Below are 25,643 nucleotides of genomic sequence, written 5' to 3'. Positions count from 1 at the left end.
GTGCTGAGGGCGGGCAGGGCTGCGGGGTGCTGTGGGGGTACGGCCCCCCGTGCCTCTGTCTGCAGACAGCTCAGCTCTCCTCCTTCTCGCCTTCCTCCTTCTCGTCTTCATCGTCTTTTTCTCCCTTGAGCTTCTGGCGAGCGAACTCCTCGATGACGATGTCCTCCTCGCTGCAAGGAGCGCGGTGAGGTTGGAACGATTGAACCCCACCCCAAATCCGGCTCCCCCTGCAGACGCCCTGCGGGCGTGCAGCCCAAACTGGAGCTGGGGAGCCGGGGGAGGGCCAGCAACTTTGGGGGGTTTAATTCAAGGCAGTGTTTTACGGTGTCAAGGGGAAAAAGGAGGGGAAGGGAGCTACAATGGTGACAAAGGGATTCGTTACCTCCTTGCAAAAGGCAAGCGGATGACAGCAAGGGAGAGCCACAAAAGGAAAAGATGGAAATGAAGAGTCAGCAAAAACAATTCCAGGAGTGTGTGATTATGAAACGACCTGGGGAAATCTATGGGCTGTGATGGTGGGGGCAAACCAACAGCTTTTCTTCTCTGTAAGCCTCTGTGTCCTTGCTGAGCTGAGGCAGTGCTGCAGACTGAGTTTCCAGGCTCCACACCCCCATGTAACACCCTGCACTGGGGCACGAACCAGACACAGAAGCAGGGTCTGGGAGCTGTGAGAGCTGTGGGGCCGGCTGGTAGCAGTGGCTGCCATGAATAGGCCTACATCCTATTGCCTGTGCCATTGTAGCGGATGCCGTGCTGCCTGCTGTGACACGTGCACAAGGCTTGCTGGCATGGATGTTCTAATTTAAGAGCACCTCCATTACCCACAATGGAATATCTGCGATGGGTTTACACAATTTGCGTGTTGGAGGAAATGCAGTCTGAGGTGTAAGTAAACTTACCTTGGTTTATCTGTGTAGTCCATTTGTAAGCACAGCGTGGGAAGGCAAGGATTGAAATAGAGATGTTTATAGTTAATAAAGAAATGACATTCAACAGGCATCTCAATGCTCAGGTGCTCTTCTGGACAGCCTGCCATGTGTGGGCGGCAGCAGGGAGCAGAGCTGCTCCTCCAGCACGCTGTCTGGTCCTGAGCAGCACGTGGCTGATGAGTCACATGTGCCTCATTTTCTGGGGCACTTCATCCAGCCGTTGGGACTTTCCAGAGCCATCAGTCCTATCAGTTCCCCCTTGAATAGGAACTACATTTTCTTCCCTGGTGTTTCGGCAGCATGTCAGGTGCTACTCACCATCCGCAGGCTTCGGGTGCATCAGGATGATGGGCAGCTCAACACCGACATCACTGGAAGCAGAAGCACTTCCTTCAGTGAACCCACCCAGTGCTGCACGATGCTGGCCCCGGCTCTGCACTGTGCTGGCACTGAGCGCTGTGGGCAGCTCCCTCCTTACCTGGATGTGAGATCCCCCAGGATGCTTTGGCCATGGAGATAAAGGAAAGAAAGCAGCAAAGGAAGAAGAGAAGGGTGTCGGTTTTTTAGCTTTGAAATAAAATGCTTTATAATAGGTGAAGGGCAGTAGTGGTGGAGACGAAGAGGATGATGTGGACCTCAGCTGCCTCCACAGTCCTTGGAAATGGGCAGGGAGAAAGGAACCCACAGCATGAGCTCCTTCTCATTGCATCCATCCCCTTGTCACCAGCTCAGTTGTACAAGACCCCAACGCACGACCCAAGAGGTGTCCTTGCCACCATGCCCAAAGAGCTCACCCTCCTCGGGACACCACCAGGTTGACCTTCACTTTATAGGACACCAGGATCCCCAGCACCTCCTTGTCCATGCCAGGTCTCAGGCTAGGAGAGAGGCAGAGCAGAGCTGTGACATGCAGCCAACCTCATGACCCCCAGAGCAATTGTACTGGTGTGGGGTGCACTAGATTGTACTGCAAAGCAACGTAGCGGACAGAGAGAAGGGAAGGGTGATCTGTGGCTGAGGCCACAGCTTCTGGAGGCCACTTGAGGTGCCTGAGCTGAGATTTGCTCTGATGCAGAGGCTCTTACATGGTGGTGGAGGCCAGGTTGGTGTCCTCGTGCTTGAGCTTGCCGTCAAGAGCCAGGCCTCTCTTCTCCCGGTTGGTCGAGAGCGTGGGGGTGACAGAGTATGTTTTGGAGAAGGTGGAGTTGGCTGCCACATTCTCACTAGAAGGGTTAGGAGAGGAGAGCTCAGAGCCAGCACCCAGCACCCCCTGATCAGTGCTCAGCACCGTGCCAGTGTGACGTCCTTCCCACCCCATCCTCCCCTCCCTTGCAGCTGCCTGGGCTCATTTCCTCCTTTTGTTCCTTCCCATGACCACTTCTTTTTTTCTGCCTTCCCATCTTTGCTCTGTCACTCCTCTTTTTCAGGAGCACAGAGACCTCGTCTGACTGCGGCTGGGCTCAAGATGCAAAACGGGGAGAGGAAGCAGCCTGGGGGCAGCTGTGCACCTTTCCCCAGGGACGTCCCCAGGCTCAAGCTGGACTCTCAGTGTCTGCAGCCTTCCCTCTCCTCCGCTTCCTCACATCTGCACTTCTAACCTTGTTCTTGCTCAGTGTAAAACCATCATTGCCACCAGCTTCTCTTTCTCCCCCTCCCTCCTCTCCCCAGCTCTGTTTGCCAGCTCCTTTTTACTCACTTGATCTCCTCCATGCACACAGTCTTTGAGTATTTGTCCAGTGAATAGAGAACCACATCTGTGATCTGATCAACTGGAGGCACACAGGAGGGAGCAGCGTTGGCATGGCGGCAGAGACCCAGGCCCACATTCCCCCTCTCCAACCCAACACAGGGGTTCTGGGACAACTCCTCTCACCTGCAATCTTAATTTTTTTCACGATCTTGTTGGTGGTGTTGTTGATATTGACAGTCACGTTGATGGGTTCTCCATGGTAGTAGATCTGCAGTCAGAAAAAGCTCAATTACGTGGCCAGCAAATGGGGTTGGGGCTGAAGAAGTCCCGGTCCCCATCCCTGGGAACACACATGGTAGCAGGAGCTGGGAACAGCCCCCCACTGACCTCCTTTTCCAGGGTGGCCTCGAGGTGCAGGGGCTTGTCAGACATCATGAACTGCCGGGTGGTCTCTGACTTGGGCCCTGGGCCTGTCTTCAAAGGTGCAAACTGGATCTTGCGGATGACGAGGCGCACTGAGTTCCTGCAGGGCGAGAAGCTGTCACCCCCTGGCCTCCCTAGGCACGCATAGCTTGTCTATGGGGGCACCTCAATTCCTCCATTCAAACAGTGCAGTCTACAGGCTGCTCTGAGGATGGGGTAGACACAGGCATAGGGACTGTCACCCTTCCTTTAGGCAAAGTCCCCAACCCAAGCATGACACGAGCAGGCATTGCAGCCTTGTCTCAGCTCCGGAGGTGATCACCCCCAAATGGCTCAGTTGTTCAGTTTCAGGGCAGTGGAAATGGATGAGGGTTCCCCTCTATTTGAGGGGAATACATACCGCTTGTGAATCTTCTCCTCCAGGTTTTCAGCACAAAACCCTTTGACCTCGAAGTCCACGCCACAGGCCTGGGAGGACACGTTGGGTTACAAAGAGGCTCTAAGCTGCACGAGGTTCAGATTTGTTCCCCTCCTTCCCCCAGCACATCCCTGCAGATCCCAGCCCTGCTTCCAGCTGTCCATCCCTTCCAACCTCTTCCCCATGAGAGAGAAACAACCTGGAGACAGGCTGGGACAGCATCTGACCTTTCCCACGTCATCCGGTCCCGGCTGGAGGGTGACTGAGCAGGGCAAGTTGGTGGCAATCTGGGCAGAATAGAGACAGAGCGCAGACAGAGAGCGTGCCCAAGGATGATCCCCATTGAGACGCGTGGTTGGGAAGCACCAAGCAACCCTTACCTCAAAGGTGAAGGGGTAGGCGTTCTCACCAAGCTTCTTCAGCAGCTTCTCCTGCAGAGAGGTGAGGGTTTTGGGCACCTGCTCAGGCACCGGTGGGAAGATCTGAGTGGTCAGGACGTAGAGGTCCTTCCTGAAGGTCAGTCCAATGACATCCAGGTCGTCTCGGCCGTAGCGAAAGGCGCACGTGAGTGTCACATAGACTGAGGCCAGAGTGGGTGAGAATGGAGGGGAGCGAGGAGGGAAAGGCGCAGGGAAGGGTTGGGAAAGGAGGAAAGAAACACAAGGTGTGTTTGTATCTTATTGGCATTGAAAGCAGATCTCAGACTCCAAACATAAAGTTAATGAGATTCATCAGATCTCTTCAAGGCATGGCTACCTACAGGGGTTGTGTCCCTGCCCTGCGTAACATGGGTTTTTGTGCCTTAATACCTTTTCTGTCCTTCAGGTATTCCGGGTCGATGAGGCAGACGCCATCTGCAAATAACGGGAGAGAAGAGGTGGTGAACTGGGTGTGCTGGAGAGAGGGAAGGTCCTTGTGAGAATGCTCTACAGTCAAAATGCTCAGACAGGAGGAGGCCAGGAGAGCTGCCTCCAGGGGACCTGCCTGCATGGGGATGGTGTCCCTTCCTTCAGCATCTCCACCCCCAGGGCTTACTTGCAAAGGAATTTTGCTTTGTAAGTACTGCTTTAAAGATATTTGTAGGAAAATGAGGTGTTTGCTCCTCTGGAGTTGCCCTCACTCCTCCCTCCACACAGAGTAATGGTCGAGGCCACTCACTGCCAACTGCACCCTGGGAACCACACTCACCCACGGCGTCCACCGACTCCACGTGGTCCACAAAGTCCCTCTTCCCCAGGTAGATGGACAGCTGGAGGAGCCCATGGCAAATGGAAACAACACATCAGGTCAGTGGGTGCTGAGCTTTGTGATGCTGCAGGTGTTTGGTGTGAAGGAGCAGGCATCGCATCGCAGGAATTGCGTGTGTTTCTTAAAACACTTGTTTTGAAAAGTGACCCCAGTGATGGCACCACAGCAGGCATAGGGGAATCAGGAGGTTGCAGAGGGAATGGCAACCTGGGCTGCGTCCCCTGTCCCCCACGCTGAGGCCCCCGCAGCCTCACCATTGGGCACCGCCAGCTCATGTGCACTGGGGACAGACCCACATGTGCCTGATGGACTCACCTTCCCATTGGGACTGGTCTTCTTGAATACCCTGCAGGAAAAGCACAGAACAGTGGTGAGGCTGGGGGCAGCGCTGCTCTCTCCCCCTAGAGGAGCATCCTCAGAAGCTGTGCCCAGGCAGGCAGATATGTCCCAGCCTCGGGATTCGGGCTTACTTTGATCCTTCTGCCATTGTAAGTCAGGTGCCACACAGCCGGGAACCTGCAGGGAGAGATGGGGGAAATGCTGGAGATGGGAACAGGAGCCCCATTGGCCATCACCAGCAATGGGGACTCAATGGTTCGTGTGCCAATGCTCTGCAGAACCCTTGGCAATGGCCCTCCTGGGGGTTGGCACTGTGAGCAGCACGGCTGGAGGCTTAGCAGGGCTCAGATGCTCTATTTGCATCCAGAGCTGCCATGCTCTCTCAGGACCTTATGGGGTTGGGGGTTCACCCCAGTGATGGAGCTGCTGGAGACTGCAGCTGCTGGGAATTTGCTGCCATCACCTGCAAGGAGGAACATACTCACTGTGCTCACTCACAAGACAGTGAGGAAAACCATGGGCAGGGGAGCCCAGTGCCATTCAGAGCCCCATCCCACACTCACCAACAGCATCAGGGCCAGCAGTGGGACAGGACTGAGCTCCCCTCGGGGGCTGCTGCTTTTTGCTTGATCAACATCAGCGTCCAGAATTAAACGGCAAATGTCTCGCTGATTGTTGGCTGATTTGTGGGGAGATCAGGAGGGATGAGCTCTGCTTCTTAAACTTAGGCAGCTCTGACATTAGCTGGGCTTAAGGCCAGGCAAGATTTTAAGCCCCAGGAGCGCGTGGGCAGAATCACCCCTTTATGTAACCAGTGATGGTGGAGAGAAGGGAAAAGGCGATAGAGAGGGAGTGGAGGGAAGATGATGATGTTCTTCCCCATGGGAAAACAAAGCGTCAGTCCCAAGCACGGGCTCTGGAATGGCCTCAGGTGGGCTGTGGGTCTCAGACATAATCCACAGATTCCTTGGGAACAGCAGGTTGAGGTGCTGAGGGAGCACGATTTGCGTGATGGGGAAAGGGAGGATGAAAGTACAGAAAGGAGAGAAGAGCTGAAGCCTTCCTTTGTGTGCCAGAGCTCCGAGAATCAGCACTGGGATTCCTGGCTTGGCCAAGTCCTCCTGCACTAAGGATGCCTACACCCATACTGAAACCCACCCAGCTGCAGGCTGCCCTCCTTCCAGCCACCACTCAGCCATTGACATCCCTGCCCGTTCAGCACAGCAGCGCTCACCTGGGGTTGGATGCACGTTCTCTTCTTCCTCTCCTGCTTGTCCTGCTGCCACCTGCTCACCACTGCTGCTCCCAGCTCTGTGGCCTCTTATAGCCACCTGCTCCCACCCCGAATCTCGCCCACCAGGCTTTGGCCGGGGGTGTGCCATGTGTGCACTATGGGAGAGGTATTTTGGGGCTGCAATCCTATTAGTTTCTTAACCAGGGAGATGCTTTGTGAGTAAGAGTGGGCTATAAATGGGGTGGTGGCTGGAGCCCTGGGAAAGCAGATTATGGAGATTGGTAAAGCTTAGGAGTGAAGTGATGATAATTGGGGTGGAAGCGCCTGGCAGGCAGAGTGCAGGCAGGGTGCAGGTCCTCACATGGTGGTGGATGGGATCAGCAGAAGGGAAGGAAGGGGCTTCCCGGTTGGATTCCTCCCTTGTGCACTCTGTGGGGCTGCCATGATGGGGCCAGGCACCTCCTAAATCCTGCTATGGGTATGGGACAGCTTGGGAAGGACCTTGAGCCCCTCAGGACCCAGAATCAGTCCCTGGGCAGTGAGCGGTGGGTGCATCCCTGCCACCTGGTCCTGCCCTCAGCACACAGACACATGGTGGTGGGAGAATAGGAACCAAAGAGAGAAGGCCCAGGAACAGTGGTTCACGAGATGATGGTGTGAACACACCCACGAGGGCTGCTCCCTCACCAGTGGTCATTTCATAACGCTGCAGGCTGGCCTCACTTTACCCAGTTAACATGTTGTTAATTCAGGGTGCTCAGCTGCAAATAAGAAAACTGGGGAAGTACCAAGTGGGTCCATGTTGGGGACTGCCGTCCCACAGTGTGGGGACACGCACACGGGAGGTGGGGATGGACCACCCCACAACCACCCCACTGAGCACACAGCAGTGCGGGGCTGCAGCTGCCAGCACGTGCTGACCAGGTCCAGGACTTGTGATCTCTTTAATTGCACACACAGAGCTGCTTACGCTGCAGATTAGCAGGCACTATTTCTGCCAAGGGCAGAGGCCACGTGAACTGTGATCTTCCCAGTGGTGGAGGTCTGGGTGCAGCCTTACCTGGGTGCCTGCACGCGTCGGTGTGACTGCAGCACAGGTAATGGGACACCGGGGTCCGCAGCCCCGTGTTTGGATTGCTGGGCGATGCCCTTCTCCTGTTTGATGAATGGCACGAAGCCTTACCTGCAGGTCCCCACACTGTGTGCTGCTCCACTCACGCACAGCCTGCTGCAGGGCAGGCTGGCAGACAGACAGCAATGATTTCCCAAAGCCCCTGGCAGCGTCGTGCCTTCCTGCCCTGAGCTGGATTAGGTGCTGTGGTCAGCACTAATCCTGCCTGCCGCCGGACCTGCAACCACAGGAATGGTTAAGTAACAGCTGAAAGCAACACTGGTGGGAGGGGGTCTCCAGGTGGTGGAGTCCCCAGTCACTGCCCAATGCCATGCAGCTGTGCTTGGGACAGCTGAGGGATGGGAATGCCACCAGCCCGTAGCTGATATCCCCAAACCAGGTGGTGGCCCTTGAGGTGACCAGGTTCCTTCTCGGTGCCAGGAGCTCAGGGGATGCCTTGGAGAGGTTTGTGCAGAGGGTGGTGGGGATGTCCTTGTGCCTGCTGCTGCTTGCTGCAGGGGGTGCCCACGTGCTGGTCTTGTAAACTGCCCAGAGCAAATCGTGAGAAGAGCAGGGAGGAACCAGGCTGGCGTGGGTGGTGAAGCCCCCATCCCATCTCTCCTGCAGCAGATGGTGGCTGCAGCTTGTCTGTAATTAACAGTGCCGTGGTGCTAATCACCCTAACGCAGCCTTGTTGGCAGCTGCCCCGCGCAGCTCTTGGCACGTGGGGTCTGCTTACTGCATGCCACGAGGAGCAAAACTTCAGTGTGATGGTCCCCACGCCCTCCCTGAGCCCATTGCTTCCCCTCTTCCTGAAGCCAGGGCACCCCTGAACAGGATGAGTGAATGCAGCACTGGGTACCTACTTTTCTCACCCACCCAATGCCCACAGCATCACCATCTCTGCATGGCTGGAGCTCAGCCCCACACTGTGTGCAGGCAGCCCCATGTGCAGGCATCCCCATCACTGCCAGCCCCGGCACAGCACAGCGATGCCGTGCAGCCCTCCATCCCCTCCGCTGGGTACAACTGTGGGGTGGGGTCTGGGATTGCATGGCAGCAGGGTGGTGGTGCTTGGGCAGCCCCCATTGTGCTCGGGGCCCAGCATGGCTGCCGGCTTCCTCCTGCCAGCAGGGCTGGAGTGGGAGGAGGAGCGAGGAGGCTGTCCCAGATGTGGAGCGAGCAGAGCGTTAAGGAAGAAGGGTGTGGGCAGGCGCAGCAGTGCAGAGCGGGGCTGTGAGAAATGGGCTTGGCTGCAGGGGACAGGCGGTGGAGGCACAGGGTGTGCAGTGCCATGTCTGCAAGAGAGGGTGAGTACTTCTGGTGACCTACGGGATCCCACGTGCTGCCGGGATGTCCGTGTGGCCTCATGCTCGTGGTGCAGCAGGGCAGGACGCCAGTGGGGTGATGCTGCCGCGGGTCCCTGATCTGCCCCTCTGTGCTCCCCTTCACTCTGCAGGCTGCAGCCACCCATGATGAGGAGCACCCGGACCCCCAACTTCACCCCACAGCCCCCCCAGCCCCACTCCTGCTGCACCTCCCAGCTGGGGAGATCAGTGCGGGGCACCCTGTGAGCAGGAGCTGCACATCGCCCATCGGGACCCACAGCCTCCGGGCCCCCACCTTCCCCTTCCACGGCAATCAGCCCATGTTGGGTGAGGGACACAACGCAGTGCAGCTGACATTGTGCCACCCACGAGGATGGCAGCAGCAAGCTGGTACCACCGGGACATCAGCAGGGTGGTGGCCGAGGAGCTGCTGGCCAAGGCTGGGCGCGATGGCTGCTTCCTGGTGAGGGACAGTGAGTCCATCGCAGGGGCGTACGCCCTGTGCCTCCTGTGAGTTCTGCCTTGTTTCTGCACTTGGCTTCTTTCTTGTCCCCGGTCCCTGCAGCAGGGTGGGGGGGATGGAGCGGAGCGACAGCAAGGCAGGGCTGGGGTTGCAAATCATTCGACAGCAAAAAGGATGTGTGCAGGGTGCAGCCACCACTTCTGCTTTGCTCGGCAATCAGTGATGGGGCTTTTTCGGTGATGCCCAGCTCAGTGTGAGGTGGGGGGCCCTGCAAGGCTCCCACCCCAAATCCATGGGTCAGCATGCTGTGCCCTATGGGGCTGCTCACATTCAGGTGCATCTGGGTGCTTGCCTGGCCCCTGCGTGGGGTGGAGGAAGCGGCCAGCACAGCTCACTCTGTGTGAATACAAACATCCCCTCTGCGTCCAGCCTCTGGCGCGCCAGCATCCGGACCACAGTGACTGCTATTAACTTCTCAGCTGCCAGTTTGAGCAGCCCCAGCACCTAAATCACTGCTGCTGCTGGAGGCACAGGGTTGGGGCTGAGGTGGACCTCCACTACAACTGAGGGACATACTGCCCAGATGTGTTGGAGATGCACAGACAGTGCTTCTGCGGGTTTAGAAGGATGCCCCCCAGTTCCCTATGGCTTTCCTGGCCAGGTGCATGGTGCGAATGGCAAACACATGGTGCTGGGGAGCATGGGCTATGGGGAGGGCAGAAGGTGACAGCTTCATTACCTGAAGCAGGAGCTCAGTTCCTCTATGTGCAAAGTGCACAGGGTGCAGATGCTCTGCTCTCCTGTAGGTTCCAGCGGCACGTCCACACCTACCGCATCCTGCCCAACGATGAGGGGCTGCTCTCCGTCCAGGTGAGTGCAGGAAGCAGTGCACAGGGAAGGGGGGCATTCACCCCCACCTCCAACTTCTGCACAGCACACGGCGAGGTGCAGCCTGCAGCTTCCCGCACGTGGTGAGCGGTGCGGTTTGCTTTTTGCATAAGTGCAACAGCACAGGATGTGGGAGCTCTGCACCGACCCTTTCTGCAGTGCAGCCGCCTGGGAGCGATGCCACTTGGGCAGCCCCATGGCCGCCCACTGCTGCTGCTCCTGGGGGAGGCTTTGTGAAAATGCTGTCTCCTGTCTGCCGCTATCCCTGCTGTGAGAGCGTGCAGCGCATCCCCCATTGCCCACAATGAACGTGGCTGGAGGCACCTGGCTTGTGGATGGGGTACATGGTGGCCACCGTCCCCTCTGCCCCCCCCAGACCATACAGGGTATCCAGGCCAAGTACTTCCGCAGCCTCCCTGAGCTGATCAGCGCCTACCAGCAGCCCAACAATGGGTTGGTGACACAGCTGCTCTACCCTGTGCACCAGCTCCGGGAAGCAGCTGATGAGGACTCTGGTGAGGGCATGGGGGCAAAGGGTTGGGGCTGCCGGCAGAGAGGTGATGGCGCTGAGCTGGGATCTGTGCCTGCAGATGGAGAAGATGGAAGAGGTGGCCATGTTGGCAGCATGGTGCCCACCAGGGTTAATGCAGAGAGCACAGGGCCTGGTGCTCCCCCCACCCGTCCCCACATCTCACAGCAGCTGCAGCTGAGGCTTCAGGAGCAGATCCACAGCAGGTAATGCACCGGGGTGGGCACAGCATAGCAGGATGGAAGTGGCACATCCCAAAAATGCAAGACCAAGAGGATGCCCTTAAGGGTGGCTGCCCACATCCAGCCCTGCTCATGCTGGAGCTGGAGCAGGGCACAAGATGCCTTTCCCTGTGGTTTGCAAATCCCGAGCTGAGGCTGGCACCTCTCTGAGCCTGGGTACCTCCGTTCCCAGCCACTGCCCCCCCTTACAGCCCATCCAGTGACTTCATGGGCTTCATGGCTGACTACCTGACACAGCACCTACCACTGGACCTGGCTGCACTGCACAGTGGGCACCCGCATCTGCGCCATCTCAGTGCTGCTCTCGTCACCGCCTGCCGGGGGCTGCACAGGTGAGTGGCACAGGATGGCAGGAGGAGGGCAGGGCTGAGGGACCGCCTGCTTGTCCCTGTCCCTGTGCATCTCCAGCTCTCATGCTCCTCTGTCTCTCTGCAGTGAGATCGACTTCACGCTGGCGGGGCTGGAGATTCTGGCCAGAGTGTTCGAGCCTCCTGTGTCCCCACGCTGCCCGGCCAGAGAGCAGGTGAGCCCTGCAGGCTCATCCCACTCCAGGAGCTATGGGTGGTTTTGGTGTCTGAGGGTGCTGCACGCCTTGTGGTGCTCTCTGAGCACAAAGGAGGGGATGAGGTCCCCACTGGGGACAAGGAGTTATGTGCTCCCAGTGCAGGAGGGGGCAGCAGGTCCCTGCCAGCCTTGGGCACACCTGAACACAACACCAGCACCAGTCCTCTTCTCCAGGGTTTCCTGGCCAGCAATCCTGACCTGGAGCTGCTCCTCAGCAAGATCTCAGCTGTCAACCACCTGCTCTCATCACTGGAGAAGAAGGTGCCCACATGCTGCCAGCTCCTTGCTGTGCTTGGCCGACTGGTCAGCTAATTAATCCCTCCAGCACATTGCTGCTCAGCTGCACAGCCACGCACCCCTGGCCTTTCCCCATGCGTAGGGCCCCTTACCCCATACTCCCAGTGACAGCATCTCTCCAATCTGGGTACCTCAGCCACCCCCAGGCTGTCACCCACCATGTCCCCATCTCTCACTCCTCCTGCTGGCAGGTCCTCGTGTCACTGCAGGAAACGGTGTCACGACACAACCTGGCACTGCCCAGCCCTGCAGCCCTGCCTCCAGACACCAAGCCCATGGCCACACAGTGCTTTGAGGTGAGGATAGGGGACACAACATGGCCCCGGCGTCTTTGTCACCCATGGGTGGGGGCTGACCCAGGAACCCCCCCTGTCCATGCTGCAGGTGAAGGTGGGCAAGTCGCAGCGCGCAGCCCTGACAGTGGATGTGGAGGAGGGCACAGTGAGCATCACCAAGAGGGGCAGTGGCTCCCCAGAGGAGGTCATCCCACAGGACAAAAGTAAATGGATGCTGCCCCCCAGTTCTCTGCATGAGGCATTTGCTGGGCTGGGCCTGACTCCATGGCATGGGCTGCACACCGAGCTCTGTCCCATGCCATGTGCTGTCACACAGGATGTCCCCCTGTACCCCTCATGCCCCACATTCAGTCCTGCAGCTAATCAAGTACCAGAGCGTGCAGAGCAAGGTGAGGCTGGTGTACAATCGTGACCTGCAGAAGAGCCTGAGCAAGGACTTCATCTTTCCCAGTGCAAAGGTGAGCAATGCAGGTGGCTTTGTGGGGTGATGTCCCCCAGCCTCTCCCCCCAACCTCCTCAGAGAGGCTGTTTTGGGAGCACAGAGCCATTATTTAGCCGTGCAGGGAATAGGTGCTCTTGAGGTCAAGGCCAGCCCTCTGTTAGCTCTGGCACCTGGGTGCTCTTATCCCCCTGATCCTGTCTGCTTTTGAGGCTTCTGTGCTCTCCTATACCTGGGTCCAGCCCTGAGCCCTGTATGCCCTGAGCCCCCTGCGTTGCTCCCAGAAGCGAGAAGCCTTCTGCCAGCTGCTGCAGCTGATGAAGATCCAACACTCCAACCTGGATGAACCTGACCTCATCTCGGTTTATGTCGGGACGTGGAACATGGGTAAGTGACCTCCATGAGGTCATGTCATCCTGGGGGATCTTCACAGCCCACTGCAAACCTGGGACGGTTTGGAAGGGTCTGCAGGGAGCTGCCTTAGGACAGGCAAGGTGTGAGCTGGTCCTCAGTGGGAGGGAGAGGCTGTAGAAGTCCCCATCATGGCCATTCGTGGTTTGGAGTTTGCTTGCCCCATTGCTGTTGGAGACATGAGTACCTGGAGGGCTTTGCAGGTCTGAGATGGGCATGGGTGGACCACGGTGCTGGTGTGATGCTTCCCATCCCCAGCAGGTACTGGGGTGGAGGAGGGTGCGAGGCAGTCACTTGCTGTCCCCATCCCCAGGCAGCACACCACCGCCCCGCTCCCTGGCCTCCTGGCTGACCTCGAGGGGCCTGGGACACACACAGGACGAGACCACTGCCTGCATCCCGCACGACATCTACGTCATCGGCACACAGGAGAACTCCCTGGGTGACCGCGAGTGGGTCGAGTTCCTGCGCGCGTCCCTGAAGACGCTGATGGCCATCGACTACCGAGTGGTAATGAGCAACTTCTGGGGATGCTTTGCCTTCCTGCAATGTGGGAGGTGGGCTGACTGCCCCGTCCCGCAGGTGGCCCTGCAGTGCCTCTGGAGCATCAAGATGGTGGTGCTGGTGAAGCCAGAGCACGAGCGGCGCATCAGCCACGTCCACACCTCCAGCGTCAAAACAGGGATTGCCAACACTCTGGGTAAGGAAGAGATGGGGATACTGAGCTGGGGGGGCTGCCCCAGGGCACCTCCACGCCCCTGAGCTCGGTGTTCCCACAGGGAACAAGGGGGCTGTGGGTGTCTCCTTTCTTTTCAACGGGACTTCCTTCGGTTTTGTCAACTGCCATTTGGCCTCGGGCAGCGAGAAGACCCACAGGTGATGGGGACACCGTGGGCTGGTGTGGGGTTGCCCCATCCCCCTCCTGCCTCAGGGGCAAGGGGTGGCCCCACGATACCCCGCAGTGGTTGACACGTGGCTGCCATCCCCTCCGCACGGCACAGGCGGAACCAGAACTACAGTGACATCCTGCGCTCGCTGGCACTGGGCGACAAACGGCTCAGCGCCTTCGACCTCACGCTGCGCTTCACCCACCTCTTCTGGTTCGGGGACCTCAACTACCGCCTGGATATGGATGTGCAGGTGTGCATCTGTGGGGAGCTGGGCTCAGGGTGTCAGCGCCAGTGCTCACTGCTCCTCCTGTGCCTGCTCAGGACGTCCTGACCCATGTCACTAAGAAGGAGTTTGACATCCTCCTAGCCATGGACCAACTCAACATGGAGCGGGAGAAGAACAAGGTGTTCCTGCAGTTCCGTGAGTGTGGGGCTGCTGGGCTGCTTGCTGCCTTCCCAGTGGAAGCCAGGGACTTCCAGCTCTCTGCCAGTGCCACCTCCAGCACTGTGTCCCTGCACGGCTCTGTGCGAGCTGCCGAAAACCTGGGGAAAGTCATGCGCATCATGAGCCCCTCCTGGGCAGTGTCCCCACAGCTGGGAGCATGTGGGCATGGGGAAACTCAGGACCTGACCCCATTGGAGCAGTTTGCACCTCTGGGGACAGTTGGAGATGCTGGCTTCATATCATCTGTGTGTCTCGGTTCCCAGGAGAGGGCGACATCTCCTTCCCACCAACCTACCGGTATGAGCGGGGCTCCCGGGACAACTACATGTGGCAGAAGTTCAAGACCACAGGGGTGAGTTCCTACATCACTGGGATGTGGACACAGATAGGGGATGGGGACAGTGGAACAGATCGTGCTAGACAGGGTGCTCAGCCTTCCCCTGGGGGGAGGTGAAGCTTTAGGGCCACTCTATACATTTTCTTGGTGGCGAGGAAGAAGCAGGCTAGGAGAAAACATCCTGACCCTAAGAGGACACCTATAGCGGTCGCTTTTCTCCTTCCTAGATGAGGATCAATGTCCCCTCGTGGTGTGACCGCATCCTCTGGAAGTCTCTCCCAGAGACCCACCTGGTCTGCAGCTCCTATGGTGAGTGGCACCTGGGGATGGGGCTGAGCCCCGTGCAGTCTCACGGCTCTGGCAGCCCATCAGCTGCCTCTCCCCATGCCAGGCTGCACTGATGACATCGTCACCAGTGACCACTCGCCCGTCTTTGCCACCTTTGAGGTGGGTGTGACGTCGCAGTTTGTGCCTAAGAAGGGTAAGGACAAGGGGATGGGGTCTGATCCCCACTGGGATTCGGCCCCCATTGAGAACCCCCATGTCCTGCAGCTCCTGGCACTGGCCCCGAGCCCCTGGCCTGCATCGAGTGGGACAGCATCGAGGTGATCGTCAAAACTGCCAGCCGCAGCAAGTGCTACATCGAGTTCCACTCCTACTGCCTGGAGGGTGAGGTGTCCTGCGGCTGCAGTGCTGAGCAGGGGAGCTCGGTGCCTGGCGTGGGGCTGGAGCTGTCCCCATGGCTCTCCCCTGGCAGAGGCACAGCGCAGTGGGGAGAACACCTCGCAGAACTGCGACGTCCCCGGCTTCCTGAGGATGTGCTGGTCAGCAAAGCAGCTGCCCGTGGTACGCACAGCACAGCGGGGAGGGCTCAGCATCCTCCCGCCTCCTCGTTCCCGTCCCTCCCCCCCTGCGTGCTGTGATCATCCCCCGAGGACAGAGGCTCTCCTTACCGCCCTGCCCCTCTCACTTCGTGCAGCTGAACCCCATCCTGCCCGACGTGGAGTACTTGGGTGACCAGCACCTGCTCCTCAGCATCAAGGGCGTGGAGAGCTGCGAGTCGTACGGTGCGCATGGGATGGGGACGCGGGCAGGGTGCTGCTGGGTGTGGGGCTCACCGTGCTTCGTGTGCAGGTGAGTGCTGCATCGCGATGCGATCCATGATCGGCAGCATGGCCCAGCAGTTTGAGACCTTCCTCTTCCACCATGGCGAGGAGACAGGCTCCATGCGGGGCCGGATGAAGGTCCGCGTCCCCAAGGACAGGCGCAGCACCCGCGAGAGGCTCTACGGTAAGGTGCCACCGTGCCACCCCACTGCTGCCATGTGCCCAAGTGGGGAGAAGTGACACTTCTGTGCTCTGCAGAGTGGATCAGCTTTGAGGAGGAGGAGGATGCTCCAGCAGAGGACTCCCCGCTGTGCCCCAAGCCGCTCCTCAGGTACCCCCTCAGGCTGGGGTCCATCCTCGTGCCCCATCCCCAGGTGACGCTGAGCCTGGTGATGCTGTGCCCTGCAGGAGCCGTCCCCGCAGCCTCCCAGAGGTGACCAGCAGCTACACCAACCCGGCCTACTTCATCTTTGAGGGACTACCTGCCACGTGGGCTTTGGGTGCTGACGCACAGAAGGACAGCCCCGTGCGGGGTCCCCCCCAGACACGGACCCCTTTGCCCTCACCCTGCAGGTCCCTGCTGAGCCCTCCTGGTGTGGGCAGGCAGAAGCGCCCCAAATCGGCCGTCCTGGCGAGGGATGTGCCGGAGGGTGGCGACTGCTCTCTGACAGTGCTGCACATGGCCACCGACCTGAGCCAGCTGGACTGCATGCTCCCCAGGGGTGAAGGGGATGGCCACCAAATGCTGCTGCACCAGAGCCACAGTGCCCCTCAGCCACCCTCACCACGCTGCCGGCGGGTGCCGGGGCATGGAGTGAGCGCTTACCAGCATGGCCACCACAGAGAGGTACAACCATGGGATGTGCTTTTGGCTAAGGGGCCACCCCCAGAAACAGGGCCACCCCCAGAAGCACCTACAAAGATGTCCCTTTGTAGAGACACCAATGGGGTGTGGATGGCTGAGGGGTGGCGGTGCTGGGGTGCACGGTTCATGCAGGGTGGGGACACAAAGGTGGGCATTTCTGCTGTCACGGGGCTGAAGCCTTCCCTTGTTTTTCTTTCCCCAGTGGTGCTGTGACAGGTCCTGCAGCGCTGGTGCTGGGCCAGGCCATGTTGGAGTGCAGCAGCGTGAGGAGGGGCTGTGTGCACATGGCTGGGACGGCACTGAAGTCTTCAGGTACCCCCCAGCCCTGGAGCTGGCAGCAGCAGGCATGGAGCAGGGCAGCACTGCTGTCCCCAGGGTCCCCAGTAGAGCCCTGCGCCTGGGGGAGGATGAGAGGTGAACCCCTCCATGCAGGGTACAGGAGACTGGGGAGACAGACCCACTGTGTGTCCCCAGATCTTCATGGACACCCAGGGGGTCCCCACTTATTGGCAAAAGGGTCTTTTGCTGTATGTGCAGGGATGGCACTGAGCAAGACGTGCTGGGAGCTGGGGTGCTCAGCCTTGCACATGTCCCTGCACCATGTAAAAGTGCATGGGAGCCCCTCGGGGAGCCAGCAGCACTGAGCCCACCCCAAACCCAACACCTAAACCTGCGCATGTGAGACTGGAGGTGTCCCATAGTTGTTCCCTTGCTGACACTGTTGGCATCTCACCTGACCGTGGCCAGCACCCTGATGTGGAGTAATTGACTGCTGTGCCTCTGCTGGGAAGTCTCATGAAGTTCCTATGGACGTCAGATGGATGCTCTCGGGGTGTCACTGTGTGTCTCCATGGCCCTCCCCAGAGCAATGCAAAGACCTTGCTGAGCCCTACCAGCAGAAGGGGGCACAGGACACATTGAGGCCCCTCAGGACAAAGGGACCGCTGGACTTTTGGTCCTTGAGGCCCTGCACACCCTGGCTGGGCAGTTCCCCAAGGAGCTCTGCAGCAGCTGCTCCTGAGGTTGCGTCCTTTGGGGTGCACTGCGCTGTTATCACCCAGAATAAAGTGTCAGGGTTTGGAGGACGCTGAAGTGTGCACGTACACACACTGAGGACAGACGTCTGCTCTGCCAAGCCACGGGGAGCCCGGGCACGCATCTGCGTGCTGCCGAACCGCAGGCTGCTGCTGCTGCCCGCTTTGGGGACACGATGCCCGGGCCGGCCTCAAGGTGGCAGTGGCCGCCTTTCTCCCCAGGAGAGCCTCGCAGGGCTGCGGTGCCACCCTGCCCCCGAAGGAGAAAGGCCGGAGTCCCCAGGGTTGAGGGCGCTTGGTCCCCAAGGGAGAAGAATGCTCTCACCCACGGGATCGCGGACGGTTCCCATCTGCAAGGCGCCGCGATCCCGTGGGTGAGAGCATATGGCGCCCACGGACAAATGGGACGCGGTGCCCGTGAGTGGCAGACCGCAGCCGTGGGGCTGAGGTCCCCAGTAACCGAGAGGGAAACACACACATCTCACATCTCGGGGGCTGCATCCAGTCCGAAGGCTGCACGGGCGCAGGGCAGGGCAGGACGGGAGCGCAGCAGCGCTGAGCCCCGCAGCGGCCCGCGGGGCAGGCAGGGACGCCGGCACGGCGCACAGCGAGCAGCGGGTTCCTGCCCCCGCCTCCGCCCACCTCCAGCCCTGCCTCTCCCAGGCACTTTGCTCCCAGCGTGGAAGAGCACGAACAGGCACGACGCGGGCCGGCCGGGCACGGCGGCATGGCCCTGGGCCCTATGGGGGACGGGTGTTCCCTGGGGGAGCCCCGCAGATGAGAGTCACCCCATCCCTGGAGCGGAGGTGAGGTGGGGGTCTTGGGGAGGGCAGCAGCTGGGATGGTCCCACTGTGATGTGAAGACTGTACAAAACCAGCCAGGCTTGGGGGTTCTGGAGATGCACCTTTGGCCCTGAGAAGATTGGCAGTGACATCCAGGGGGTGTAGGATTGGGATGGGGGGAGGGTGGGGTCAGTCCATCCCTAAATCTCTCCTTCCAATCACACCACTGCGAACCTCTACCACCAAAAACCTTTGTATGTCAAGGGGCAGCCACCTCCCCTCCTTCATCTTCCTCTGCAGCCCCCAAATGCCATCTCCTTTGAAGACAAGGCTGGCCCTCTGGCTGCTGCAGCTCTGCTCGGTGCTGCAAACTGGCGCGGTGGAAGGGCTGAACAGAACACTTGAGGATGAAAAGGCTGTCACCTTCATCCTGCTGACACCTGGGGGCACCTGGGCAGGCTGCAGTGGGGTACTGCACAGCCCCAGCACCACTGCCAGCCCCAGGAAGGACGGAGCTCGGGCAAGCAAAAGGGAGCTCAGAGAAATCAGGTCACGCTCCCCTGGTGCCAGGGCTTTGGCTGGGCTCACCACGTGGCGATTAGGGACAAGGGTCTTCTGCAGGATGTTTTGCACAATTCCCCCTTGTTTTGCAATTTCCAAGGGTTTAAGAGAGAAGAAAAGCCCTGTGTTTTCCCCGAGCCCCTTTGGCTCACCCAGCCAAGTTCCCCTCTGCAGTCTGTTCCTTGCCCCATCTTCAAAGGGCAGCACATGGTCCAGATTTGTGCCCTGAGGTTGTCCCCAGGCCCCTTCTCTCTCTGGCCATCATCCCTGTGTGCCACCAGCTGCACTCGCAGCAAGGGGAAATACTAGTCCCCACACCACAGCCCTGTGCATCCACAAAAGGGGCAGGGCAGAACTGAGCATCACTTCCCTGGCCCTGCGTCATCATCCCCTGCCAGCTCCCAGCTGGGCTCAGAGCCTCACCACTGCAGGTGGTCCATCCAGAAAAGTGCACAGAGAAAGCAGTGGCTGCAAGAGCCTCACTGGGGCCGTGCTTGAGGAACACAAACAGCAGTGACGTGTCCTCGGGGTGGATGGGCGTAAATCAGAGCCCTTTAAACCACTGCCTTTGATCGTGAGTAAGATGAGGAAGTAGGAAACCCCGAGTGCTGAGATCAAGATTGTCAGTTGTCATCTTCTTTTGCATTTTGGTTTGTCAGTGGTTTTCCTGAAGGCAGCTTGCTCAGGAGCAGCCAAATCACGCTGCCGCTTGCAGCCGGCCTCAGGTTTCACCTGTTTTATCACCTGCCCTCTGCCCTGAGCCATCCGGCACCGCGTTTTCTTTGTGCGTTTCTTACATCAGATGTCTTTTTTTTTTTTTTTTTTTTAATTGGATTATTCAGATCATCCTCGTTTGTCGGCAGCTTCGCAGAGATTGGCAGCGGTGGCCGCAACCTGAAACACCGCTGCTCTTACATGGCTTTGTGCTGTGCTGCTCTGCCATCCTCAGAGGGTGGGAGAGGAGAATGGACCCCCTGTTCCTGCTGCCCCCATTGGTATTCCCAGTCCCTACAAGGAGAGCAGAGCGAGGTCCCGCTGTTAATGTTTGATCAGGGCCTGCCTCTTGCTCTCTGAACTCATCCGGTCATTAAGCCGTTCACAGCAGGAAGGGGTGCTGGGTTTGGGCCCAAAGCTGAGCTCAGCCCAGAACTCAAACAAATTGCTGGGCTGCGAGCGGAGCTGGTGCCTGGTCCTGCTGCCATTCGTTACTTTATGATCATCTCTGCAAACAGTGGGGTGGCTTAACGGAGCCACGGATGTGCCCTGGGGAGAGCCCTGCCAGCTGTGCTCACTGCGAAGGAAAGCGGTAAAGGGGATGGGGGGACAGGAGCATGGGGTGGCACAGCTTTCTTCTCACCCCTCCCGAACCAGCATCCTGCATCACCTCCCTGAGCCGAGCTCTGCTCCATCCTGGTGCCCACCTGTAGATCAGCACTGCCTTCTGTGAGCCCTTCCCACCACCAGCAGCCCGCGCTGACTTTTAGCACAGGGGAGGCTTTTAGCGCAGCCAAACCCTGCCCAGGGTGGCTGCCCCGTGTCTGCTGGAGCAGCGGGTGCTGAACTTTAGACACCTCCAAAGGCGAGTGCAACCGTTTTACAGCTTGCCCTCGCTTTTCACCCCCGGGGACCAATTTGCTGGGACGATGAGAATCCCGGCCTTTGATCCGAACAATGTGCAAAGGGGGAAATGTCCCGATGGCTTCGAACTCGCGCTGTGTCGGGCTGGGGTTTGGCACGGGAGCAGCTCCTCTCTGTGCAGCTGAACTCATTGCTCTCCTGGGGAGGAGAGCCGGCAGCTGGAGGCCCCTCGCTCCCAGGAATGCCCTCCCAAAGGCTCCCCTAACAGCCCCCCGAGGATTTCTCAGGGCCATCGTACCCCTCCAGACAATCCTTTCTTCTCCTCCCGCCTTTCTTCTGGGGAGGACCCCTCTGGGACTGGCGGCATTGTCACGGCGGTGCCAATTAGGCTGAGCCGGCTTCCAAGAGGCTGCGCTGGCACCGTGCAGGAGCTGCTGTTGCTGATCAAGGTTTCATTGTTTGCTGCGCCGCGGGTCTGCTGGCTGGCCCTGGGCACCCTGCCCGGCTCCACGCGGTGTCACGGCGCGCTGCTCCGAGCTACGATCCGCGGGTGTCACTGGGAGGGCTCCGGAGGGGAGGATGTGTCAAGCCCAAACCCAAGAGCTGAGAAAAAACAGAGAAGCATCAAAGTGGCCGGAGCTCCTGGAGGGGGGGAAAATCTGGCATCTTTGGCCGCCTGCCCTGCTTTGTGCCTGACAATGGTCGGGATCAACAGCTAATGTGTTTTTATTAACTGCTCCCGCAGCTCTGGCTGGGAGAACATGGACGCTCCGGTGAGGATGTTCTCACTTGCCCCGTGGACGCCGACGCCGACCCCCTGGCTGGAAGGGAACACAACCGCTGCTGCGGAGGCAGAGTGCGTCTTCAACGAGGAGTTCAAGTTCATCCTGCTGCCCATCTCCTACGGCATCGTCTTCGTGGTGGGTCTGCCCCTCAATTCTTGGGCCGTTTGGATTTTTGTCTCCAGGATGAGGCCTTGGAATGCCACCACCACTTACATGTTCAACCTGGCTATCTCTGACACACTCTATGTCTTCTCCCTCCCAACCCTGGTCTACTATTACGCTGACCGCAACAACTGGCCCTTCGGGACAGTGCTCTGCAAGATCGTGCGCTTCCTCTTCTACGCCAACCTCTACAGCAGCATCCTCTTCCTGACGTGCATCAGCGTCCACCGCTACTTGGGCATCTGCCACCCCATCCGCTCCCTCAAGTGGGTGAAGACCAAACACGCGCGGCTCATCTGCGTGGGTGTCTGGCTGGTTGTCACCATCTGCCTCATCCCCAACCTCATCTTCGTCACCACCAGCTCCAAGGACAACACCACCCTTTGCCATGACACCACCAAACCCGAGGAGTTCGACAATTACGTGCACTACAGCTCCTCCGTCATGGCCCTCCTCTTCGGTATTCCCTTCCTGGTGATTGTTGTGTGCTACTGCCTGATGGCCAAGAGGCTCTGCAAGCGCAGCTTCCCCAGCCCCAGCCCCCGCATGCCCTCCTACAAGAAGCGCTCCATCAAGATGATCATCATCGTGCTCACCGTCTTCGCCATTTGCTTCGTGCCCTTCCACATCACCCGGACCCTCTACTACACCTCTCGCTACTTCCAAGCTGACTGCCAGACCCTCAACATCATCAACTTCACCTACAAGATCACGCGACCCCTGGCCAGCATCAACAGCTGCCTGGACCCCATTCTGTACTTCATGGCTGGGGACAAGTACCGGGGACGGCTGCGCCGGGGGGCAGCCCAGCGGCCCCAGCCTGTGCCCACTTCCCTGCTGGGCCTCGTGTCCCCCTCCGTGGACAGCAGTGTGGTTGGCAGTTGCTGCAAAAGTGAGAGTCGAGGGAGGGACAGCGAGGAGCAGAGGTGGGCAATGAGAAGTGAAGTGAGACACAGCACGGAAGCCCTGGTCCCACAAACCTGTCTGAAGCACTGACCATGGGTCTGAGGGAGGGTAGCCATGGGGTGCATCCCAGGTCACTAAGAAAACATTTGTCCCTCCCCAGGCATGCACAGAGTGCTTGACCATAGAGCACAGTGAACAGACTGACGTTAGGGACAGTAGAGGAGCAGCTCTGTGTCAGGTGGTGATACGTGGGGACAGCAGGAATGGCCACGGTCCTGGCCAGGGTCTCTACTGGGACTTTGTTTCACTCAGTCCAGTGCCGCCAGCACTGAGGGCTCAATCTCCTGCTGCAATGCCCTGCACTGTCCTCAGGGTGGGGACACTTGGGGGATGGGCATGGAGCCACATTTCAGAGATGTCCCCCAAAGCATCCTGGGGGAGGCGGTGAAGGGCGGTGCTGCTAATGGACCCCAATAAAGCACTTTTCCCTTTTCCACATGCTAAACTGGTCCTCCCTGTATCAGGAGGAAGAGGGAGGAGATATTCGTGGTGAGGGTACAGTAGCGAAGCCCCTTCATACTACGACATAATCTGGGGCAAGCCTGGGGCCATGGGATGGGGAGGGTGGCACCGGGATGACAAGAGATGGGTGGTGAAGGCCTGTAGGAGAATCTGCCTTTATGGGTGTTTCCTCTGTAAATATTTACCCAGTTATGTTTAACTGTGGATCTGCGTAAAGACAAGCAGCCTGGAGATGCTTATCAGCTGCATCTCGCGTCAGCCCCTACATGGGGCCATCCCTGCCCCTCAGTGCACACCCAGCCCATGCCTGGGGAAGGAGATCCAGAGCACTGGCACTGTGTCGCCATTACTTGCAGTGCCACCAAACCCCATCCACCCACCCCCATGCTGTGCCCCGATCGATCGAGCACCCCAAAGCACACTCAGGACACAGTGAGGGGATGGAAATTTGTATGACAGATATCACCCAACAACCACGTCGAGGCCACTGTCACCAGTTCCTGTGTCTGAGTGTCCCTCCCCTTGCTCCAAGGGGGGAACACCTCCCCTGCCCGGTCTTGGGGATGCAAATCTACGACCTCCCTCCTCTTCCTCACGACACCCTACGCCCTCCCTCTGCTCATGGTCACTGTATGGGGCCGTGCCCATCACTGCAATCCTGGAGGTGGCACCTCTGGGGCCTCCACCAGCCTTTGGGTGCCAGGAGAGGAAGAGGAGGAGGGGGAGCGGCAGGGCCTCGTCAGCCACGTGTCCCCGTGCTCACAGCACTCACACGATGCGCAGCTCATCCCCTTCTGACAGCCCGTACTTGGTCTTGTTGTCATTGAAGAGCTTGAGCAGGGAGCGCACGTACATGCCGTGGTACAGATCCACCACCTCGCTGCTCGGCTCCTCGATCTTGGGCACCGTCACCGGCTCCCCCACTGCGGGAAGGGAAGCCATCACAGGGCAGCACTGAGCTTGGTGGGACGTGAACCGAGTTTCACCTCCCGGCGTCAAATAGACACCCTCCTCCTCCCCTTGTAGCCGCTCACCCACGGTGGTGATGGGCCGGGCGTAGGGCAGGAAGCCCCGCGAGCGCACGGAGGTGAGGCCACGGCCATAGAAAACGCAGGGAGCAAAACCCATCATCTTCTGGAAGCGCTGCTGCACGGCCCGCATCCAGCTGCCCTCCTCAAACACCACCTGGCGGAACAGCTCGTTCTCTCCGAAGGAGAAGGAGGGCACGAGGAAGGCGCTGCAGGGGCACACGGTGGCATTGAGGGGGTGTGCTGGGACCCCGTGCCCCTCACCCGGTGCCCTCCCAGTGCTCCCACACTCACCCGTGCTGCAGGGCCATGCGGACGAAGCCTTTACGGTTCTTCAGGATGAGCGTGGTGACGCCGGGGCTGCAGGAGAGGGACTCAGCTGCTCCTCCAATGACGATGGCCACGGCGTTGCCGGTGCCGTTGTTGGAGAGCAGGTGGCTGATGGCACGGCGTGTCACTGGGCACAGGCCTATGGCAGGAGAAATGCAGTCTGTAGGGTGGGGGGAAACTGTGCAAAGGACCCCGCTAGGGATCGTGTCTGGAAGGGACAGAATGGGGACAGCAGGGCTGCAGGTGGGATGTGAGCACAGAGCGCAGAGTGAAATAGTGCAAAAAAGGTGCACATGGGGTGCAGGCAGGGTGTGCACGGGTGCAAGCAAGACGTGTAGGGGTTCAAAAGAATGCAAAAATCTGGGCACGGGTGCAAGCAGGGTGTGCAGAGCATGCAAACAAGGTGCTCACAGGTGTGCACAGGGTGTGCATAAGGTGCAGACATCACAGATCAGGAGCACACAGGATGTGAACAGGATGTGAGCGAGGTTTGCAGATGGTGCAAACAACGCAAGAGGAGGTAAGCATAGGATGCACGCAGGTGCAATCAGAATGCAACCAAGATGTCAGAGGATGTAAACACTGCAAAAAAGATACGTGCAGGATGCAAACAAGATGCACAAAGGTTGCAGGCAAAGCGTGCACAGGTGCAGGTAGTCTCAGCCCATGCCCTGCCCGCTCCTTGGGAGCGCAGCCACTGGGCACAGCTGGGGACCAGAGGTCATGGCTGGAAGCAGGGATGCAGGCACCGGACCCCCACCCCGACCCCACACCACTCACCCCCACTCATGAGGTACTCCCTGAAGAGGGGCAGGCGGAAGTTGCCAGCCAGTGTGGTGAGGAAGGGCCGGATGCCTGGGAACAGCTCAGAGAAGCCGGTGGAGCCGGTGATGAAGTTGCAGAAGGCGCCGACGCAGAGGATGCCATGGGGGTGGGAACCAATGATGTAGTTGTGGCCGGGGGACAGGTCGTGTGTCTTCACCAACTGCAGGGACAGAGGGCTGTGGGCACAGAGGGGACTGACAGGGCTCTGTGGTAGCACTGTGTGCTGCAGGCAAGGACTTGGGGACACCTGGAATAGCAGCACTGCTCCCGTCTGGTTCATGGTCATGGGAACTGCTTAGAGAGCACGGCGGATCCTTTGGGATGGTGCCACAGCTGTTTGTGTTATCACCCCCACACCATACCCTGCTCCTCACCTTCACAGGAAAATAATCCCGAAAATGCCTCCACACAGACCACCTCCTCAAGCATGGCAGCCTCCTGCCGCCTGCAAGTGAGACAGGAATGGAGTCATGAGAGCCCATCCCAGCAGACAGAGGGCTGTATCCCTCTTGCTGCCATTTGTAGGTAGAAGGAGGAAGATGTGGCATTGCTTTGGGCAGACCCAGAGAAATGGAGTGTCCATAGGGTGCCCCATCCCATCCCATCCCATCCCATCCCATCCCATCCCATCCCATCC

At 59.1% G+C, this 25,643-nt stretch overlaps 4 protein-coding genes across 14 annotated transcripts in view; 2 read left to right on the top strand and 2 right to left on the bottom strand.

Annotated features, from left to right (window-relative positions):
* Nucleotides 1-70: 70 nt before the first annotated feature.
* Nucleotides 71-5,249, bottom strand: ARR3 (arrestin 3). The gene is made up of 16 exons (XM_042825053.1): nt 5,179-5,249; nt 5,024-5,054; nt 4,649-4,709; nt 4,270-4,314; nt 3,841-4,040; nt 3,688-3,747; nt 3,443-3,510; nt 3,007-3,142; nt 2,803-2,887; nt 2,626-2,698; nt 2,015-2,152; nt 1,724-1,807; nt 1,408-1,431; nt 1,248-1,300; nt 488-500; nt 71-170 (listed from the first exon to the last, which is right to left on the bottom strand). The coding sequence occupies exons 1-16, from the start codon at nt 5,193-5,195 to the stop codon at nt 71-73; spliced, it is 1,188 nt and encodes a 395-aa protein (XP_042680987.1). The 5' UTR covers nt 5,196-5,249.
* INPPL1 (inositol polyphosphate phosphatase like 1) lies at nt 4,603-17,574 on the top strand. 8 transcript variants are annotated; one of them, XM_042824980.1, is made up of 30 exons: nt 4,603-4,746; nt 6,124-6,286; nt 7,242-7,378; nt 7,471-8,702; nt 8,852-9,183; nt 9,990-10,053; nt 10,448-10,586; nt 10,662-10,806; nt 11,034-11,174; nt 11,278-11,365; nt 11,581-11,667; nt 11,895-11,999; nt 12,088-12,202; nt 12,351-12,457; nt 12,723-12,825; nt 13,163-13,359; nt 13,432-13,549; nt 13,629-13,725; nt 13,851-13,989; nt 14,061-14,160; nt 14,448-14,536; nt 14,749-14,830; nt 14,913-15,002; nt 15,074-15,190; nt 15,279-15,367; nt 15,501-15,588; nt 15,656-15,811; nt 15,886-15,958; nt 16,036-16,474; nt 16,695-17,574. In XM_042824980.1, exons 4-30 carry the CDS (start codon nt 8,340-8,342, stop codon nt 16,908-16,910), a joined length of 3,879 nt encoding a protein of 1,292 aa, XP_042680914.1. In that variant the 5' UTR covers nt 4,603-4,746; nt 6,124-6,286; nt 7,242-7,378; nt 7,471-8,339; the 3' UTR covers nt 16,911-17,574. The 8 variants fall into 8 exon arrangements, with proteins under 8 accessions (XP_042680914.1, XP_042680913.1, XP_042680912.1 ...); XM_042824979.1 differs by having other exon boundaries at nt 6,124-6,447; XM_042824978.1 differs by having other exon boundaries at nt 6,124-6,447; nt 6,862-7,378.
* Nucleotides 17,575-18,190: 616 nt separating this feature from the next.
* On the top strand, nt 18,191-22,806 carry P2RY4 (pyrimidinergic receptor P2Y4). Of its 2 annotated transcripts, none has more exons than XM_042825006.1 (2): nt 18,191-18,332; nt 21,194-22,806. In XM_042825006.1, the coding sequence occupies exons 1-2, from the start codon at nt 18,304-18,306 to the stop codon at nt 22,389-22,391; spliced, it is 1,227 nt and encodes a 408-aa protein (XP_042680940.1). In that variant the 5' UTR covers nt 18,191-18,303; the 3' UTR covers nt 22,392-22,806. The 2 variants fall into 2 exon arrangements, with proteins under 2 accessions (XP_042680940.1, XP_042680939.1); XM_042825005.1 differs by lacking the exon at nt 18,191-18,332 and adding an exon at nt 18,517-20,176.
* A 450-nt stretch (nt 22,807-23,256) lies between these two features.
* The window catches only part of LOC122163638 (diacylglycerol O-acyltransferase 2-like), a 4,015-nt gene continuing 1,628 nt past the window's right edge, over nt 23,257-25,643 (bottom strand). For all 3 annotated transcript variants that reach the window (XM_042825016.1, XM_042825014.1, XM_042825015.1), the window contains 5 exons: nt 25,381-25,451; nt 24,962-25,166; nt 24,146-24,320; nt 23,858-24,060; nt 23,257-23,746 (listed from right to left, as the gene is read on the bottom strand). In XM_042825016.1, the coding sequence (XP_042680950.1) occupies nt 23,592-23,746; nt 23,858-24,060; nt 24,146-24,320; nt 24,962-25,166; nt 25,381-25,451 (809 nt within the window). In that variant the 3' untranslated portion in view covers nt 23,257-23,591. The remainder of the gene's footprint in view (nt 23,747-23,857; nt 24,061-24,145; nt 24,321-24,961; nt 25,167-25,380; nt 25,452-25,643) is intronic.

This window comes from Centrocercus urophasianus, unplaced genomic scaffold (assembly GCF_019232065.1).
Source record: "Centrocercus urophasianus isolate 14NV4802_14NV808 unplaced genomic scaffold, USGS_Curo_1.0 seq_24, whole genome shotgun sequence".
NCBI lineage: Eukaryota > Metazoa > Chordata > Aves > Galliformes > Phasianidae > Centrocercus > Centrocercus urophasianus.
This window is presented reverse-complemented; position numbering and strand designations above follow the sequence as displayed.

Bases quoted from the DNA above. Each gene is read 5' to 3' on its own strand.
- P2RY4 (XM_042825005.1), top strand. From the start codon at position 20,127: ATGTGCCCTGGGGAGAGCCCTGCCAGCTGTGCTCACTGCGAAGGAAAG. The intron at 20,177-21,193 runs GTAAAGGGGATG...CTGCTCCCGCAG, and splicing joins GCTCACTGCGAAGGAAAGCG to CTCTGGCTGGGAGAACATGG.
- ARR3 (XM_042825053.1), bottom strand. The intron at 3,748-3,840 runs GTAAGGGTTGCT...TATTCTGCCCAG, and splicing joins CCTACCCCTTCACCTTTGAG to ATTGCCACCAACTTGCCCTG. The intron at 1,432-1,723 runs GTGAGCTCTTTG...CCATGGCCAAAG, and splicing joins CTGGTGGTGTCCCGAGGAGG to CATCCTGGGGGATCTCACAT.
- INPPL1 (XM_042824982.1), top strand. From the start codon at position 8,340: ATGTGCAGGCATCCCCATCACTGCCAGCCCCGGCACAGCACAGCGATG. The intron at 11,366-11,580 runs GTGAGCCCTGCA...CCTCTTCTCCAG, and splicing joins GCTGCCCGGCCAGAGAGCAG to GGTTTCCTGGCCAGCAATCC. The intron at 11,668-11,894 runs GTGCCCACATGC...TCCTGCTGGCAG, and splicing joins TCTCATCACTGGAGAAGAAG to GTCCTCGTGTCACTGCAGGA.